The following is a 14,449-nucleotide window of genomic DNA, read 5'->3' on the forward strand; positions in this document are numbered from 1 at the left end:
AAGAGGAGGTCCTTGAGATATTGCGGTCCTGAGCCGTTTAAGGCTTTATAGGTCCAAACCAGCACTTTGAATTGGGCCCGGAAACTAATTGGTAGCCAGTGCAGTCGGACCAGGAATAGTGTAAAATGCTCAAACCGTCTTGCTCCGCTGAATTCTGCACCAGCTAAAGTTTCCGAACCGTCTTCAGAGGCAGCCCTACGTAGAACATGGTGTGTGTTGGCTTTCTAAGCACCCACAAGTTTACCTTTAGCTGCTCATTTTCCATGCCCATTAATTTTTGGAGCCAAGACTCATTTGGCAACCCGCCCTTTGTTTGGGGCCTTTCTGGTTAAAAGCACCAGGTCCCTAGCAAACAGGCCAAATGGCCGGACTCAGCACATCATAAACTTCCTATTTAAATCAGCCCTTTTCGCCCAAACCTTGAGGACTAGTGACTTAACTTCAGCGGGAAGGGCCACCAAGGTATCCATCCGCCTGGCGTGCAGAAGGTGGCAGGTTCGATCCCTGGCTTCTCCAAGCAGGGTTGGGGACGCCCCCACCCCCACCCTGCTCAAAACTCTGGAGAGCTGCTGCCAGTCAGTGCGGACAGCATGGAGCTCAATGGACCAGGCATGAGGTGGTCCTGAGAATTCCTTCTAGGGGCACGTGTTCAAACGTGTGTAGCTGCTGCTGCTGCTGAGCTCGGGAGAATCAGCTTATGATGCCCACACACGCGTGTGACAGCTCTGCCATGTGCTGGCTGGGCGCTGGACGGAGGCACATGGATTTGTGGGCTTAGAGACGCGAGGTGGGCAGCCGCGGACCCCCACCCCGGCTGCTGCGGCCGCTGGTTTGCGGAGAGCGGCTGCCACAGCCTTTGGTTAAACTCCCTTCTCCCTCGGAAATCCTTGCACAGATAAACTGTTGTCGCTGCCCTGGGGGTAAAGGCCTCTCCGAGCCTAAAATCTGGACTCTGTTGACAGCGAGTGTCATCTCCTAGCTGAGTCCTTCTCAGAGTAAATCCATTGAAACGAAGGCATTCATTCCCAATGGGCCTGCTCTGAGGAAGGCGAACAATTCGGACCCTCCAAGGGTCCCTATTTTCCAGGGACAGTCCCAGATTTACAGAAGCCGCCCCGGTTTCTGATTTATTTATTTTTAATAATGCTTTTCAGGTGTATACATTTCACTGATTTTACAACCATTCTGACATTTCAAAGCTTCCTTCCCCCTCTTTCTGCGGGCCCTTAAATTTATTTTTGATATCTTCTGCATATCCAGATTAACTTAATTTGCTCATTTATTCATCTACTTTAATCCTGCCAGTGTTTTTATCTGTAAATATTCAATAAACCATTTCCATTCTTTTATACAAAGTTTGTTATCTTGATTTCTTATTCTTCCAGTAAGTTTCACACACTTCTGCATATTTCATAAGTTTTTGTATCCCTTCTTCCTTTGCTGGGATTTCTTTTTCCTTCCATTTTTGGGTGATTAACATTCTTGCCGGTGTAGTCGCACACATGAATAGGTTTCTATACATTTTAGGTAGTTCTATCCCTATAATTCCCAAAAGAGAAGCTTCTGGGTTTTTTGTTTTGGTATTTTTACAAAAGGTTATTTTAATCATCCTTTTCATTTCATTATACAGTGGAACCTCGGTTTACGAACACAATTGGTTCTAGAAGTCTGTTCATAAACCGAAGTGTTCGTAAACCGAAGTGAACTTTCCCATTGAAAGTAATGGGAAGTTGATTAATCCGTTCTAGACGAGGAAAAACACCCCCTAGAACGGATTAACCGCTTTGCTCCGATGCCTTCGCGGAGGCCGGGGAGCGTTTCCGCGACTGGGCTGCAGCCGCGAAAGCGGTCCCCGGCCTCCGCAAAGATATCGGAGCAAAGCCCCAGCCTCCGGAAGGCATCGGAGCCGGGACTTCGCTCCGCTCCCCGGCCTCCGGAAACGCTCCCCGGCCTCCGGAAGGCATCAGAGCGAAGTCCCGGCTCCGATGCCTTCCGGAGGCTGGGGAGCGTCGCGAAAGTGCTCCCCGGCCTCCGCAAAGACATCGGAGCGAAGCCGCTCCGATGCCTTTGCGGAGGCCGGGGAGCACTTTCGCGACTGGGCTGTGCAGCTGCGAAAGCGGTCCCTGGCTTCCGGTAGCCGGGGACTGCTTTCGCGGCTGCACAGCCCAGTCGCGGAAACGCTCCCCGGCCTCCGGAAGGCATCGGAGCCGGGACTTCACTCCGATGCCTTTGCGGAGGCTGGGGAGCCGCGAAAGCGGTCCCCGGCCTCCGCAAAGGCATCGGAGCGAAGTCCCGGCTCCGATGCCTTCCGGAGGCTGGGGCTTTGCTCTGATGCCTTTGCGGAGGCCGGGGACCGCTTTCGCGGCTGCAGCCCAGTCGCGGAAACGCTCCCCGGCCTCCGCAAAGGCATCGGAGCGAAGCCCAGCCTCCCCGAAGGTATCCGACGCTCCGATGCCTTTGGGGAGGTTTGGCCTTCGCTCCGATGCCTTCGGGGAGGCCGGGCCTTCGCTGCGGGCCTCCAGGAGGCATCGGAGCGAAGGTCCGGCCTCCCCGAAGGCATTGGACGCTCAGTAGACCTCCGGTACTTCGGTTTACTAACTTCCGGGTTAGGATAGTTCGTAAACCGAAAGTTCGTAAACCGAGGTGTTCGTAAACCGAGGTACCACTGTATATTATTTCCCAGTTTCCAACGTTGTTTTTCTGATGAAAATAGGGACGTCGTCTTCTTCTTCTTCTTCTTTTTATTGTCATTGTCATTATACTATTTATACCCCGCCCATCTGACTGTGTTGCCCCAGCCACTCTGTGCGGCATCCAACCCAATCAGATATAAAATAATAATAAATCATTAAACATTTTTAAAAAAACAAACCCTATCCAGGGCTGTATAGTTACTTATCTCCTTGGCTCTGGGGTTGCATAACTCCATCCCCTCCAGCATTTCTCCCAAAAAAAGAGGGACGTCCTACGTCCTGTTTTATCCCCTCCAAGGTTTCTCCCGTAAAAATAGGGATGTCCTATTCCATCCCCTCCAATATTTCTCCCGTGAAAATAGGGACGTCCTGTTCCATCCCCTCCAATATTTCTCCCATGAAATTAGGGGCGTTCTATTCCATCCCCTCCAATGTTTCTCCCATGAAAATAGGGATGTTCTATTCCATCCCCTCCAATATTTCTCCCATGAAAATAGGGACGTCCTATTCCATCCCCTCCAAGGTTTCTCCCGTAAAAATAGGGACGTCCTATTCCATCCCCTCCAACATTTCTCCCGTGAAAATAGGGACGTCCTATTCCATCCCCTCCAACATTTCTCCCGTAAAAAGAGGGATGTCCTATTCCATCCCCTCCAACGTTTCTCCCGTGAAAATAGGGGCATCCTATTCCATCCCCTCCAACATTTCCCCAATGAAAATAGGGACCTGCTAAGGAAAAAGTGGGACGTTCCAGGATCAAATCAGTAACTGGGACGGCTTCTGTAAATCCAGGACTGTCCCTGGAAAATAGACAACCATGTAGCCTGGGCTGCCTAGTTGCTCCCCTCCAAATTTTGTGCCTGGGCCCCCAGCCCCCTGCTAGCTACGCCACTGTTTCCCAGCAAGGCTAGGAAGGAAACTCAAGATCTAAAGGCCTGGAGAGATGCTGCCGCTCAGATGCTGCGTGATCTAACTCTGTATACGAGTTACATCATTGTAATTATAATAGATTGTTATCAATCCAGGAGTTAGAAATCCTGTGCTCTTGACACGCTTTGAAAGTGATGGAATGAGCTCGGCCGGGGAAACCGGCCCTGCCTTGTACGGCTTGTGCTGAGATTGCGGGGTGGCAATTGGAGAAAGGTGGGGGGGGCGTCTTCTCACAGCTATTTGGTTCAATACACCCACCACGTGACTTGTCATTGGCAGGCGAGGACCCCACGAAGGAGAGAAACAGCTCCCCTCGCATTTATTCCACGGTTAATAATGCCCACCGTTTCGAAACATTAGCAAATTCTTTTCTTAAGAAGAAATGGGGATGTGGCATGCCTGCGGGGACCCCAGGCCCACAGGGACCCCCGAGAAGACCCCCAAGGGTGCTGTGGAACCAAGGAGTGGAGGAATTCGCAAGAATTGACAGACTGAGGTCAGAGGTTAGGGTCCCTCAGGGACCGGCTGGCATTTGTGAGTCAGGGGGGGGGTCTTCATTGTCTCCTTTCTGCTCTCTCTCTCTCTCTCTGTTTCCTGGGGCGTCTCGCTGATGTTTCTCCTTTTCCGTAAGAATAACCTTGGGGAGATTTTTTTTGGGGGGGAAGGGGGGGTGTTCCAAGAGACCCCAGGTGTGGTTGTGTGTAAGAGAGAGATGTGGGGAAGATAGAGAAAGAAGGGGGGAGATGGGGAGGAGCCCCCAGAAGCGGGGAGAGAAGGATCTGAGAGAGTCAGGGAGACAAAGGGATGAAAGGGAGACTGAGATGGGTGATGGAGGGGGGTGGGCCAGGGAGAGACAAAAGGGGGAACCGTTCTGTGAAAAAAATGACTGTGGCCATTGATTTGTGGGGACGCCGATTTAGAAAAGGGGAGAAGTCAGCAGGTGAGGGGTTTGCAAATCTACCTGCTTGGTCCACAGACCTCCAGCGCTCACCTGGTCTCCAGGTAAAGGCAGGGAGCAGGCTTAGATTTCCAGGTTGGGGGAATGTGCCTTTAATTTTAAAACATATATATATATATACAGGTGAAACTTGGAAAATTAGAATATCGTCGAAAAGTGCATTTATTTCAGTAATGCAACTTATTATTTTTTCTTTTTCTTTTAATTTTTACAAATGCTTTCTTTTGGAAATTCCACAGCAATAAAACAAATAGTTACAATAATACAAAAATAAACATCGCTATTACATTTCATCAATTGCATTCCATTTATAATTGACCCGCCTAACGACAAATAATTGCAATGACAACAAATAAAGGCTTGACAGATCTTGCTTTGCTTGTCATGCATCTATCTCATATACCGTAGTGGTTTCACCTTTTAAGTTGCATTACTGAAATAAATGCACTTTTCGACGATATTCTAAGTTTCCGAGTTTCACCTGTATATATACACCGTATATTAGTAAGGAGATTGTACAAGCAGCTTGCAGGATTCAGCCCGGCAGGGACTGGGTGCAAATTATTGCATGGACTCTCTCTCTCTCTCTCTCCCCCCCCCCCCGTCTTCTTCTCCCACCTTCCCTGTCCCAATTAACCTCCATCTCCAGGGATTAGCGAGGGGAGGGAGTGGCGAGGAAGAGAAAGAACTGGGCTGGGCTCAAGGGGAGGAGTGGGGTCTGTGTGTATGTCTGGCGTGGGGCACAGCCCAGGTGACATCACTAGGGGGCCACCCCTGGGTCTTGTGTTTGGGCCTTATTATTTCTGAGGGTCTAAGATGCTTCTGCCTAGGTGACTCTATGGCTGACCAGCTTGCAATAAACAGTCCCATCTGGCTGCTCTGACTGGCAGTGGTTTCCCAGGCTTTCAGGCAGGGCTCTCTCCCAGCCCCCTTCCTGGAGGTGCTACGGTGGGGGGTGTCCACCCCTGGGCCCTTCTGAAGGCAAGTCAGGTCCTCTTCCACGGAGCGGGGTCTCCTCCCCACAAGTATAACCCAAGACACCAGTCCTCATGGTTCTGAGCGAGAAGCAAATAGGAATTTTGTGCTGTTAATCTAGCTCAGTGTGGCTGACCATTTGACTGGCAGTGGCTCTCCAGATTCGGGTAGGGGGTATTCCCAACCCTGCCTGGGCTGTAAGGGGAGGGGCAGTTACCTCTGGTGGGGGGGCACGTCATGTTCCTCCTGGGGTAGTTTGCTCACCTTTAGTCCCCACCCTGCACTCGGCTCTCACCTGCGCCTCCCAGAAGCAGCCACAATCCCGGGAAATGCCTTCCAATGGCCGGCTAAACAAGGGGAGGGGAGCTGATGGGTTAAGCAGGACAGAGCGGACGGGAGCTGATGGGTCAAACAGGATGGAGCGGACGAGACCACGAGTGCGTCCAACGGTCAAGGAGGCGGTTTCTGTAAAGTGAGGGGCAGATGGGGCTTTCCCACCTGGGAAGGGAGCCCCTCTAAGGAGAAGGAAAGCTTTGGTCCTAAATCTCTGCTGCTTTGCAGGATATCTTTGGGAGAAGAAAAGGCTCAGGAGTAAACCCTGCACAAATCTGGAGCGGAGTCCCTAAGGCGGTTGGGTGGCGCCTTGACTGCCTCCTTCTGGCAACTCCTGCAGCCAAGCAGGTGCCAAACGTCTTGCTCTGCTTTCCTTTGGACCCCATCTTTGAGGCCGGGGGGGGGGGGGTGTCTTGTCATCTGGGCAGCCCAGGACCCCCAGACACACAGCCCAGGCTTGTGCCCCAGGGAGGTCCCTTGGGTGCTGTTAACGTAGCGGTTTGGCTTCACCCCTCGAGGCGCACTCCATTGTCTCTTGAGATGTACGGAGGCCGGCAACGCAACTTTGCGGTGCATTTTGTATCTTGACGGATTGGATTTACTATCTCACTTTCTTCCTCCACGGAGTTTAAGGTGGTGACCACTTGGCCCTTGCCCCATCTCATTTAGTCTGCACAACAACCCTGTGGGGTAGGTTAGGCCAAGAGGTAATGGCTGCCCCCCCCAGGGTCACTCCCAGGTCCTAGTTAGAGGGAGCTATGTCTAAAACACAATGCTGTCATTCAGTGCCGACAATGATAGATCGATAGGCATAAATGCATACAAATTACAGTAAAAGTGGTTGTAAGCAGTGCATTTCTTCTTTTTTAAAAAATGTTTAGGGGTACTCTCATTTTGACTCAAGAAAACCACCGTTTTATGGTTCGTATCGGGGAAAATAAATGGACAAAAGTACAAAGATTCACAAAATATTTAGGGGTATGCATACCCCTGCGTACAGCCCCCCCCCCCCGAGAAAAGCACTGGTTGTAAGCAATACAGACGCATGCAGAAATGGAAAAACTAGAAGAAAGGTACAATGGGGAGGGAACTGAGAATACAATACAACGTTCAACTATGACATTAAAATGGGCTCAGCCCAGTAGACTTAAAGGAGCGTCTGCATCCCCATCGTTCTGCCCGGACACTAAGGTCCAGCTCCGAGGGCCTTCTGGCGGTTCCCTCCCTGCAAGAAGGGAGGTTACAGGGAACCAGGCAGAGGGCCTTTTCGGTGGTGGCGCCCACCCTATGGAACGCCCTCCCATCAGATGTCAAGGAAATAAACAACTATCTGACTTTTAGAAGACATCTGAAGGCAGCCCTGTTTAGGGAAGTTTTTAATGTTTGATGTTTATTCGTGTTTTTAATATTCTGTTGGGAGCTGCCTAGAGTGGCTGGGGAAACCCGGCCAGATGAATGGGGTATAAATAACAAATTATTGTTATTATTATTATTATTATTATTATCCCGAGAGGGTTTGTGCACGATGGGTGACAACGCTTAGCCCTCGGGGGTCCCTTCCAAAAGTCTATGCATTCCCAGCGCTTGTTATCAGAGTTAGGCCTGTCACGATTGCAGAGACGCCTGCCAGGTTTCTGTCTATGACCCGCAAACATCCCGGACACGGGGAATCTCCATGCTTGTGTTTTCCCGGCGCAACGTAGAAAAGTCCCCTCACTCGTCCGTTTCTGCCCCTCTGCAGTTGACGAAGCCGCTGAAGATGTCTACATCCATCGCTTCCTACGACCAGCTCGTCCGGCAGGTGGAGGCGTTGAAGACCGAGAACACCCACCTTCGGAGGGAGCTAGAGGACAACTCCAACCACCTGTCCAAGCTGGAAAATGAGACTTCGGATATGAAGGTAAGAAAGGGAGCCTCGTGTTCAATGTATTAGCAATAGCCCTCAGCCTCAGATCAATGAGGACTAGAATCTTGCTTTATTTTAAGGAGAGGAGCGGAACTGTGCTTGGTAGGCAGAAGGTCCAGTCCAGGCTCAATCCTGAGATAGATGGACAGATTCCTGTTTAATTCAGATCCTATGCCTATTTAATTCAGGTCAATGAGGACTAGAATCTTGCTTTATTTTAAGGAAAGGAGCGGAACTGTGCTTGGTAGGCAGAAGGTCCAGTCCAGGCTCAATCCTGAGATAGACGGACAGATTCCTGTTTAATTCAGATCCTATGCCTATTTAATTCAGGTCAATGAGGACTAGAATCTTGCTTTATTTTAAGGAAAGGAGCGGAACTGTGCTTGGTAGGCAGAAGGTCCAGTCCAGGCTCAATCCTGAGATAGATGGACAGATTCCTGTTTAATTCAGATCCTATGCCTATTTAATTCAGGTCAATGAGGACTAGAATCTTGCTTTATTTTAAGGAAAGGAGCGGAACTGTGCTTGGTAGGCAGAAGGTCCAGTCCAGGCTCAATCCTGAGATAGATGGAAAGATTCCTGTTTAATTCAGATCCCATGCCTATTTAATTCAGGTCAATGAGGACTAGAATCTTGCTTTATTTTAAGGAAAGGAGCGGAACTCGCGGCTAGGGAATCTGCTTGGCGTGCAAAAGGTCCCAGGTTCAGTCCTGAGGTGGACAGGTTCCTATTTAATCCCAAACAATGAAGACTAGAAAAATATATTTAAAAATACATAATAAACAAATTGTTCAGTAGCACCTTAGAGACCAACTAAGTTTGTTCTTGGTATGAGCTTTCGTGTGCATGCACACTTCTTCAGGTATACCGTATCTGCCTCAGTTGAAAGAGGCTTCCTGTATTCCAACGTCTTGTGAAGCTGTTGTTGAAGTGGCTTGGGCACCCAGAGATTTCTCCGTCCACAGAATTCCTAGAACGGGGATGTGGAGAGCCACTGCCGCCTCCCAGATGTTGCTGGACTCCCAACAGCCTCTGCCGCCTGCATGGCCAGTGGTCAGAAGAAAGGGGAATTGGGGTTCAGCAATACGTGGATTCAAGCCTGTTTGAGGTTCCCAAATACATAGAAGGAGCAGGTTTCTAGTCCTCATGAAGGAATGTAGCTTCAACTTGTCCTCTTGACCGGTTAACGGCAGTTCTGCGTGAGATGGCGGCAGGGGCCCCTCTGAGCACGTGCAGGTAGCATAGCTCATTCAATCCATTTCCTTTCCTTCCTTTCTTTTACATAATTTTAATTAAATTTTCTGTTTTACATTTTAGAATATTCGTTTGTGTTGTGTTTAGTCGTTTAGTCGTGTCCGACTCTTTGTGACCCCATGGACCAGAGCACGCCAGACACTCCTGTCTTGCACTGCCTCCCGCAGTTTGGTCAAACTCATGTTCGTAGCTTCGAGAACACTGTCCAACCATCTCGTCCTCTGTCGTCCCCTTCTCCTTGTGCCCTCAATCTTTCCCAACATCAGGGTCTTTCCCAAGGATTCTTCTCTTCTCATGAGGTGGCCAAAGTATTGGAGCCTCAGCTTCACGATCTGTCCTTCCAGTGAGCACTCAGGGCTGATTTCCTTAAGAATGGATAGGTTTGATCTTCTTGCAGTCCATGGGACTCTCAAGAGTCTCCTCCAGCACCATAATTCAAAAGCATCAATTCTTCGACGATCAGCCTTCTTTATGGTCCAGCTCTCACTTCCATACATCACTACTGGGAAAACCATAGCTTTAACTATACGGACCTTTGTCGGCAAAGTGATGTCTCTGCTTTTTAAGATGCTGTCTAGGTTTGTCATTGCTTTTCTCCCAAGAAGCAGGCGTCTTTTAATTTCGTGACTGCTGTCACCATCTGCAGTGATCAAGGAGCCCAAGAAAGTAAAATCTCTCACTGCCTCCATTTCTTCCCCTTCTATTTGCCAGGAGGTGATGGGACCAGTGGCCATGATCTTGGTTTTTTTCATGTTGAGCTTCAGACCATATTTTGCGCTCTCCTCTTTCACCCTCATTAAAAGGTTCTTTAATTCCTCCTCGCTTTCTGCCATCAAGGTTGTGTCATCTGCATATCTGAGGTTGTTGATATTTCTTCCGGCAATCTTAATTCCGGTTTGGGATTCATCTAGTCCAGCCTTTTGCATGATGAATTCTGCATATAAGTTAAATAAGCAGGGAACCTCATTTAACAACCTTAAAATATCAGTGACTTCCTGTTCAGGCATCAGTCAAGGCAGCCCTGTTTAGGGAAGTTTTTAAATGACTGATGTTTTAATGTATTTTTAATCTCCTGTTGGAAGCTGCCCAGAGTGGCTGGGGAAACCCAGCCAAAAGGGGAGGGTATTAGTAATATATTATTATTATTATTATTATTATTATTATTATTATTATTATTATTATTCCCTTCTTCTCTTTCCATGGTTCATTTTACATAAGGTAAATCTCTGCATATTTTACATACACTAAACCATTCAGTATTCCATTATTACATCCATCCAAAATTATTTACACTGTTGAATTTATCTTTATGCTGCCAGTGTTTTCAAATAAACACAAATTCTCCCCATATATTCTAATCTTCTTTAAACATATGTTCTTCTTGTTCTCTTATTCTGTATGTTAAGTCCGCAAGCTGCGCATATTCCATCAGTTTAAATTGCCATCCTTCTTCGCTCGTTTTCCATTTTTGGGCTAACAAAACACGGGCCGCCGTGGGGGCATACATAAATAACCTTTTTTGACACCTGGGAATTTCCGCCTGAATCATCCCTAACAAAAAGGACTCTGGATTCTTTTGGAAAATGGTTTTTTTCCAATTCGTTATGAATTATTTCCCAATACACTTTTACTCTTTTACAGCTCCACCACATATGGAAGAATGTTCCCTCCACTTTGTTGCAATGAGGCATTCAATCCATTTTCTGTTTCCTCCGTCTTTCCCTCCCCTTTCTTGTCCATTCCAGGAAGTCTTGCGACACCTCCAGGGGAAACTGGAACAGGAGGCCAAGCTGATGGTTTCGTCGGGGCAGATGGAAGTTCTGGACCAACTGAAAGGTGGGTGGATTTTAATCTTTTTAATCTTTTAAAATATTTTGTGGGAAGATGAAAATATTTTGGGGCCTAATATATGATGAATTGAAAAAAAATGTTGGGAATCACGTTCTCAAAAAAGACCAGAGGTATTGTCGGAAAGGACATCCCGAACTCAGTGAAAGAAATTTTTCTTTATGCAACAGCGGCTGCCAGATTACTGCTGGCTAAGGGATGGAAGGGGCAGGAGGTTCCCACAGTAATTGACTGGCAGGGTAAAATGCAAGAATTAGCAGAAACGGCATACTTAACAAATTGCTTGAGAGGCAGCTCAACGCAAAAATTTATGGGAAAATGGGATAGATACAAGGTATATGTGCAAAGGAACAGTCAAGGTTCGTTAGCTATGCAAGCATTTGATTGGAGAATGGACGAAACAAGATAAATTAGAACTTGATATCGTGATGCGTCAGGAAATAGCAATGTATTAGATAATTAATAATAATGATAATAATAATAAGTATTATTATTATTATTATTATACAGTTAAGTAATAGGATAATCTCTTAGATCATAACCTTCACTGGGCTCAGGACCCCAAGAATGGGAAGGGACTGGTGGAAAGAAAATAAAAGTCTCTATCAGAGAAGCCTTGGCAGACCAAGTGGATGGGTTTATGCCAAAATGGCAAAAAACGACTGGAAGAATCAGAAATTGGGAAGACCAAAGCTTTAATACGGAATAGGGAAAATTTTTTAATCATTTATCTTAAAAACCATTGTAAACAATCGTTAGCGGGACCGGAATAACACTTGTAGCATAGCGATGGACTTTGGACGTAATGGAGGTCTAAGAATTTGGGTTATTGTAAAAGATGCTTGAAAACGACGTTTCCGTGCGCTGCTTTGGTTCGCCAGAAGCGGCTTAGTCCCGCTGGCCACATGACCTGGAAAGTTGCCTGTGGACAAACGCTGGCTCCCTCAGCCTGAAAGCGAGATGAGCGCCGCAACCCTATGGCTGCCTTTGGCTGGACTTAAAGGGGTCCTTTACCTTTACCATTTCCCTTCTGCTCCAGCCCTGCAGATGGACATCAGCAGCTTGTACAACCTCAAGTTCCATCCGCCGGCTCTTCTCCCCGAACCCATAAGCCAGGACCACAGTCCCGAAGGGAGCCCTGCGCGTCCGGGGTCCCTGCAGAGAAAGGACAGCATGGGGGACCTCAGCCGGGCCACGATCCGACTCCTGGAGGAGCTCGACGGAGAGAGGTGAGGGGGGGCACCCCTGTCTCAGTTAATTTCTTTCATTTTTCCATTCACAAATGCAGACTGAGCCAGCCTCCCCTTTTGAGATCATAGCCTTGCCGTTGAGGGAGCTACTGGTGGTGTTTTTTTATTATGTATTTTGTGGTTTTATATCTGGATTTTATTCTGTGAACCGCCGTGATAACCCCCCCCCCCAAACCGGGTATAGGGCAGTATATGAATTCAATAAATAAATAAATACAGTGGTACCTTGTTTCTCAAACTTAATCTGTTCCAAAACCAGAGCGTTCCAAAACCAAGGCGCGGTTTCCCATAGAAAGTAAGGCAAAACAGATTTATCCGTTCCAGACTTTTAAAAACAACCCCTAAAACAGCAATTGAACGTGAATTTTACTATCTAATGAGATCCATAAAGTGAAAGCAATAATCAATGTATACTATCAAATAAATAAGACAGTGAAAGCAATAATCAATGTATACTATAAAATAAATAAGACAGTATTGTAGATGATAAAAATTAAACTTACATTTTTTCCTTAGCTGCACTGATGATAGTCATTGTTTGGAGGGGGGGCTTTTATCCATTTCCGCAGTCACACAATCAATCAATCAATCAATCAGTAGCTGAACTGGGTTCCGCACAGTCACGAAAACAAATGAACCGAAAAAGCCTCAAAAACAAAAACACAAAATAAGTAGCAAAAACAAAAGTGCTGCCAAACTTAATCCTTTCCGGAAGTCCATTTGACTTCCGAAATGTTCGGAAACCAAGGCGTGGCTTCTGATTGGTGCAGGCGCCCCAGAAACAATAGCCGACAGCCGCATCGGACGTTCGGCTTCCGAAAAACGTTTGAAAACCAGAACACTTACTTCCGGGTTTTCGGCGTTTGGGAACCAAGGTATCATTGTAAAGAACAATGAGGACTAGCACCTCGCTTTAATTGCAAGGGGGGGAGCACAGCTTGGTGGCATGGCAACTGCTCTGCATGCAAAAGGCTCCAGCTTTGATCCCCGGATTCTCCTACTTCAAAAAAAGGATCAGGATTGGGTGATGGAAGTGCAAGCTGCCAGTCAGAGTAGGCAATACTGGCTAAATGGACCCAACGCAGATTCCCGTATCTAATTGAAAATGTGCCATTAAGATCTATACTAGCTTTCAGTTTAGCTAACTGCAGTGTAGAGGCACCCACACTGTACATTTAAAGCTCCATCCCCCACCCAATTTTTTTTGGGGAATTATAGTTTTTTGCACATGGTGCTACAATTCCCGGCACCCTTAACAAACCACAGTTCCCAGAGTTCTTTTTTTTAGTGGGGAGTCACACACCTTCCTTTTCTGATTCGTGTCCTCCCACTGATTCGTGTCCTTCCTCTCTCCCAGATGTTTTCTATTGAATGAGATTGAAAAAGAGGAGAAGGAGAAATTGTGGTACTATACTCAACTCCAAAGCCTCTCCAAGAGGCTGGACGAGCTCCCTCACGTGGAGACGGTGAGTTTCGGAGCCCAGGCCCCCCTTCTGGGCGTAGGAGGGGTTTGCAGGACCAAGGTTAGTGCAAAGCTCTTCTCAAGTTCCTAGTCCCTGGTGTGTCTGCTTGCGGGGAGAGAGATTCTGCAGAGAGAGGAATGAAAACATGGCACAAATACAATGTTTTTGCCTAAATGGGTTTTTCACCTGGCCTCTCCCCCCCCTCCACTGTCCAGTTTTCGATGCAGATGGACCTGATCCGCCAGCAGCTCGAATTCGAAGCCCAGCATATCCGCACCCTTATGGAGGAGCGTTTCGGGACGACCGACGAAATGGTGCAAAGGGCCCAGGTGAGGATCGTAAAAATTGTAGAATTATAGAGTTGGAATGAATGAATGAATGAATGAATGAATCTTCATTTGCGTCAGCCATCGGCCACAGCAATAAAACAACAATATGATATACAAAAAATAAAAATGTCAATTATATAAAATACGTTTTTGGGTTTTGAATCCAAATGGTGGATCTTCTTCTGATTGCTCCAGCTAAAAACCTTGCCACCTTTGCTGTCCCCTGCTCCTCTTGATCTGCCCGGAGAAAGGACACTGGGGCAGTGGCTGGGCGACCCGGAATGGACAATAAAAGAGGGGGGATCATCTCATTCCTCAAGTCTTTAGCCAGAAGGGCATGCGCCACCGATTCGGGACTGCCATCTCCACAGGGACATTTTTCGTGTGGAATCTGTTGGAATCGTCCCTCAAGCCCAGCCGAGGACAAGACATTCAATCTTGCGAGAGTCAAAGCATGTCTATATTTTAGAATTGCTAGGTTATGCAGACAGGGTGTCAGAGAGTCGAAAT

At 47.5% G+C, this 14,449-nt stretch overlaps 1 protein-coding gene across 1 annotated transcript in view; it reads left to right on the top strand.

Moving 5' to 3' along the window:
* The window catches only part of APC2 (APC regulator of Wnt signaling pathway 2), a 57,532-nt gene that overhangs the window by 12,077 nt on the left and 31,006 nt on the right, over positions 1-14,449 (top strand). The window contains exons 2-6 of the mRNA XM_035121054.3: positions 7,631-7,789; positions 10,795-10,885; positions 11,937-12,126; positions 13,505-13,613; positions 13,826-13,939. Coding sequence (XP_034976945.3) covers positions 7,631-7,789; positions 10,795-10,885; positions 11,937-12,126; positions 13,505-13,613; positions 13,826-13,939 — 663 coding nt within the window. The remainder of the gene's footprint in view (positions 1-7,630; positions 7,790-10,794; positions 10,886-11,936; positions 12,127-13,504; positions 13,614-13,825; positions 13,940-14,449) is intronic.

The sequence above is a fragment of the Zootoca vivipara genome, chromosome 6, assembly GCF_965207765.1.
Source record: "Zootoca vivipara chromosome 6, rZooViv2.hap1.1, whole genome shotgun sequence".
NCBI lineage: Eukaryota > Metazoa > Chordata > Lepidosauria > Squamata > Lacertidae > Zootoca > Zootoca vivipara.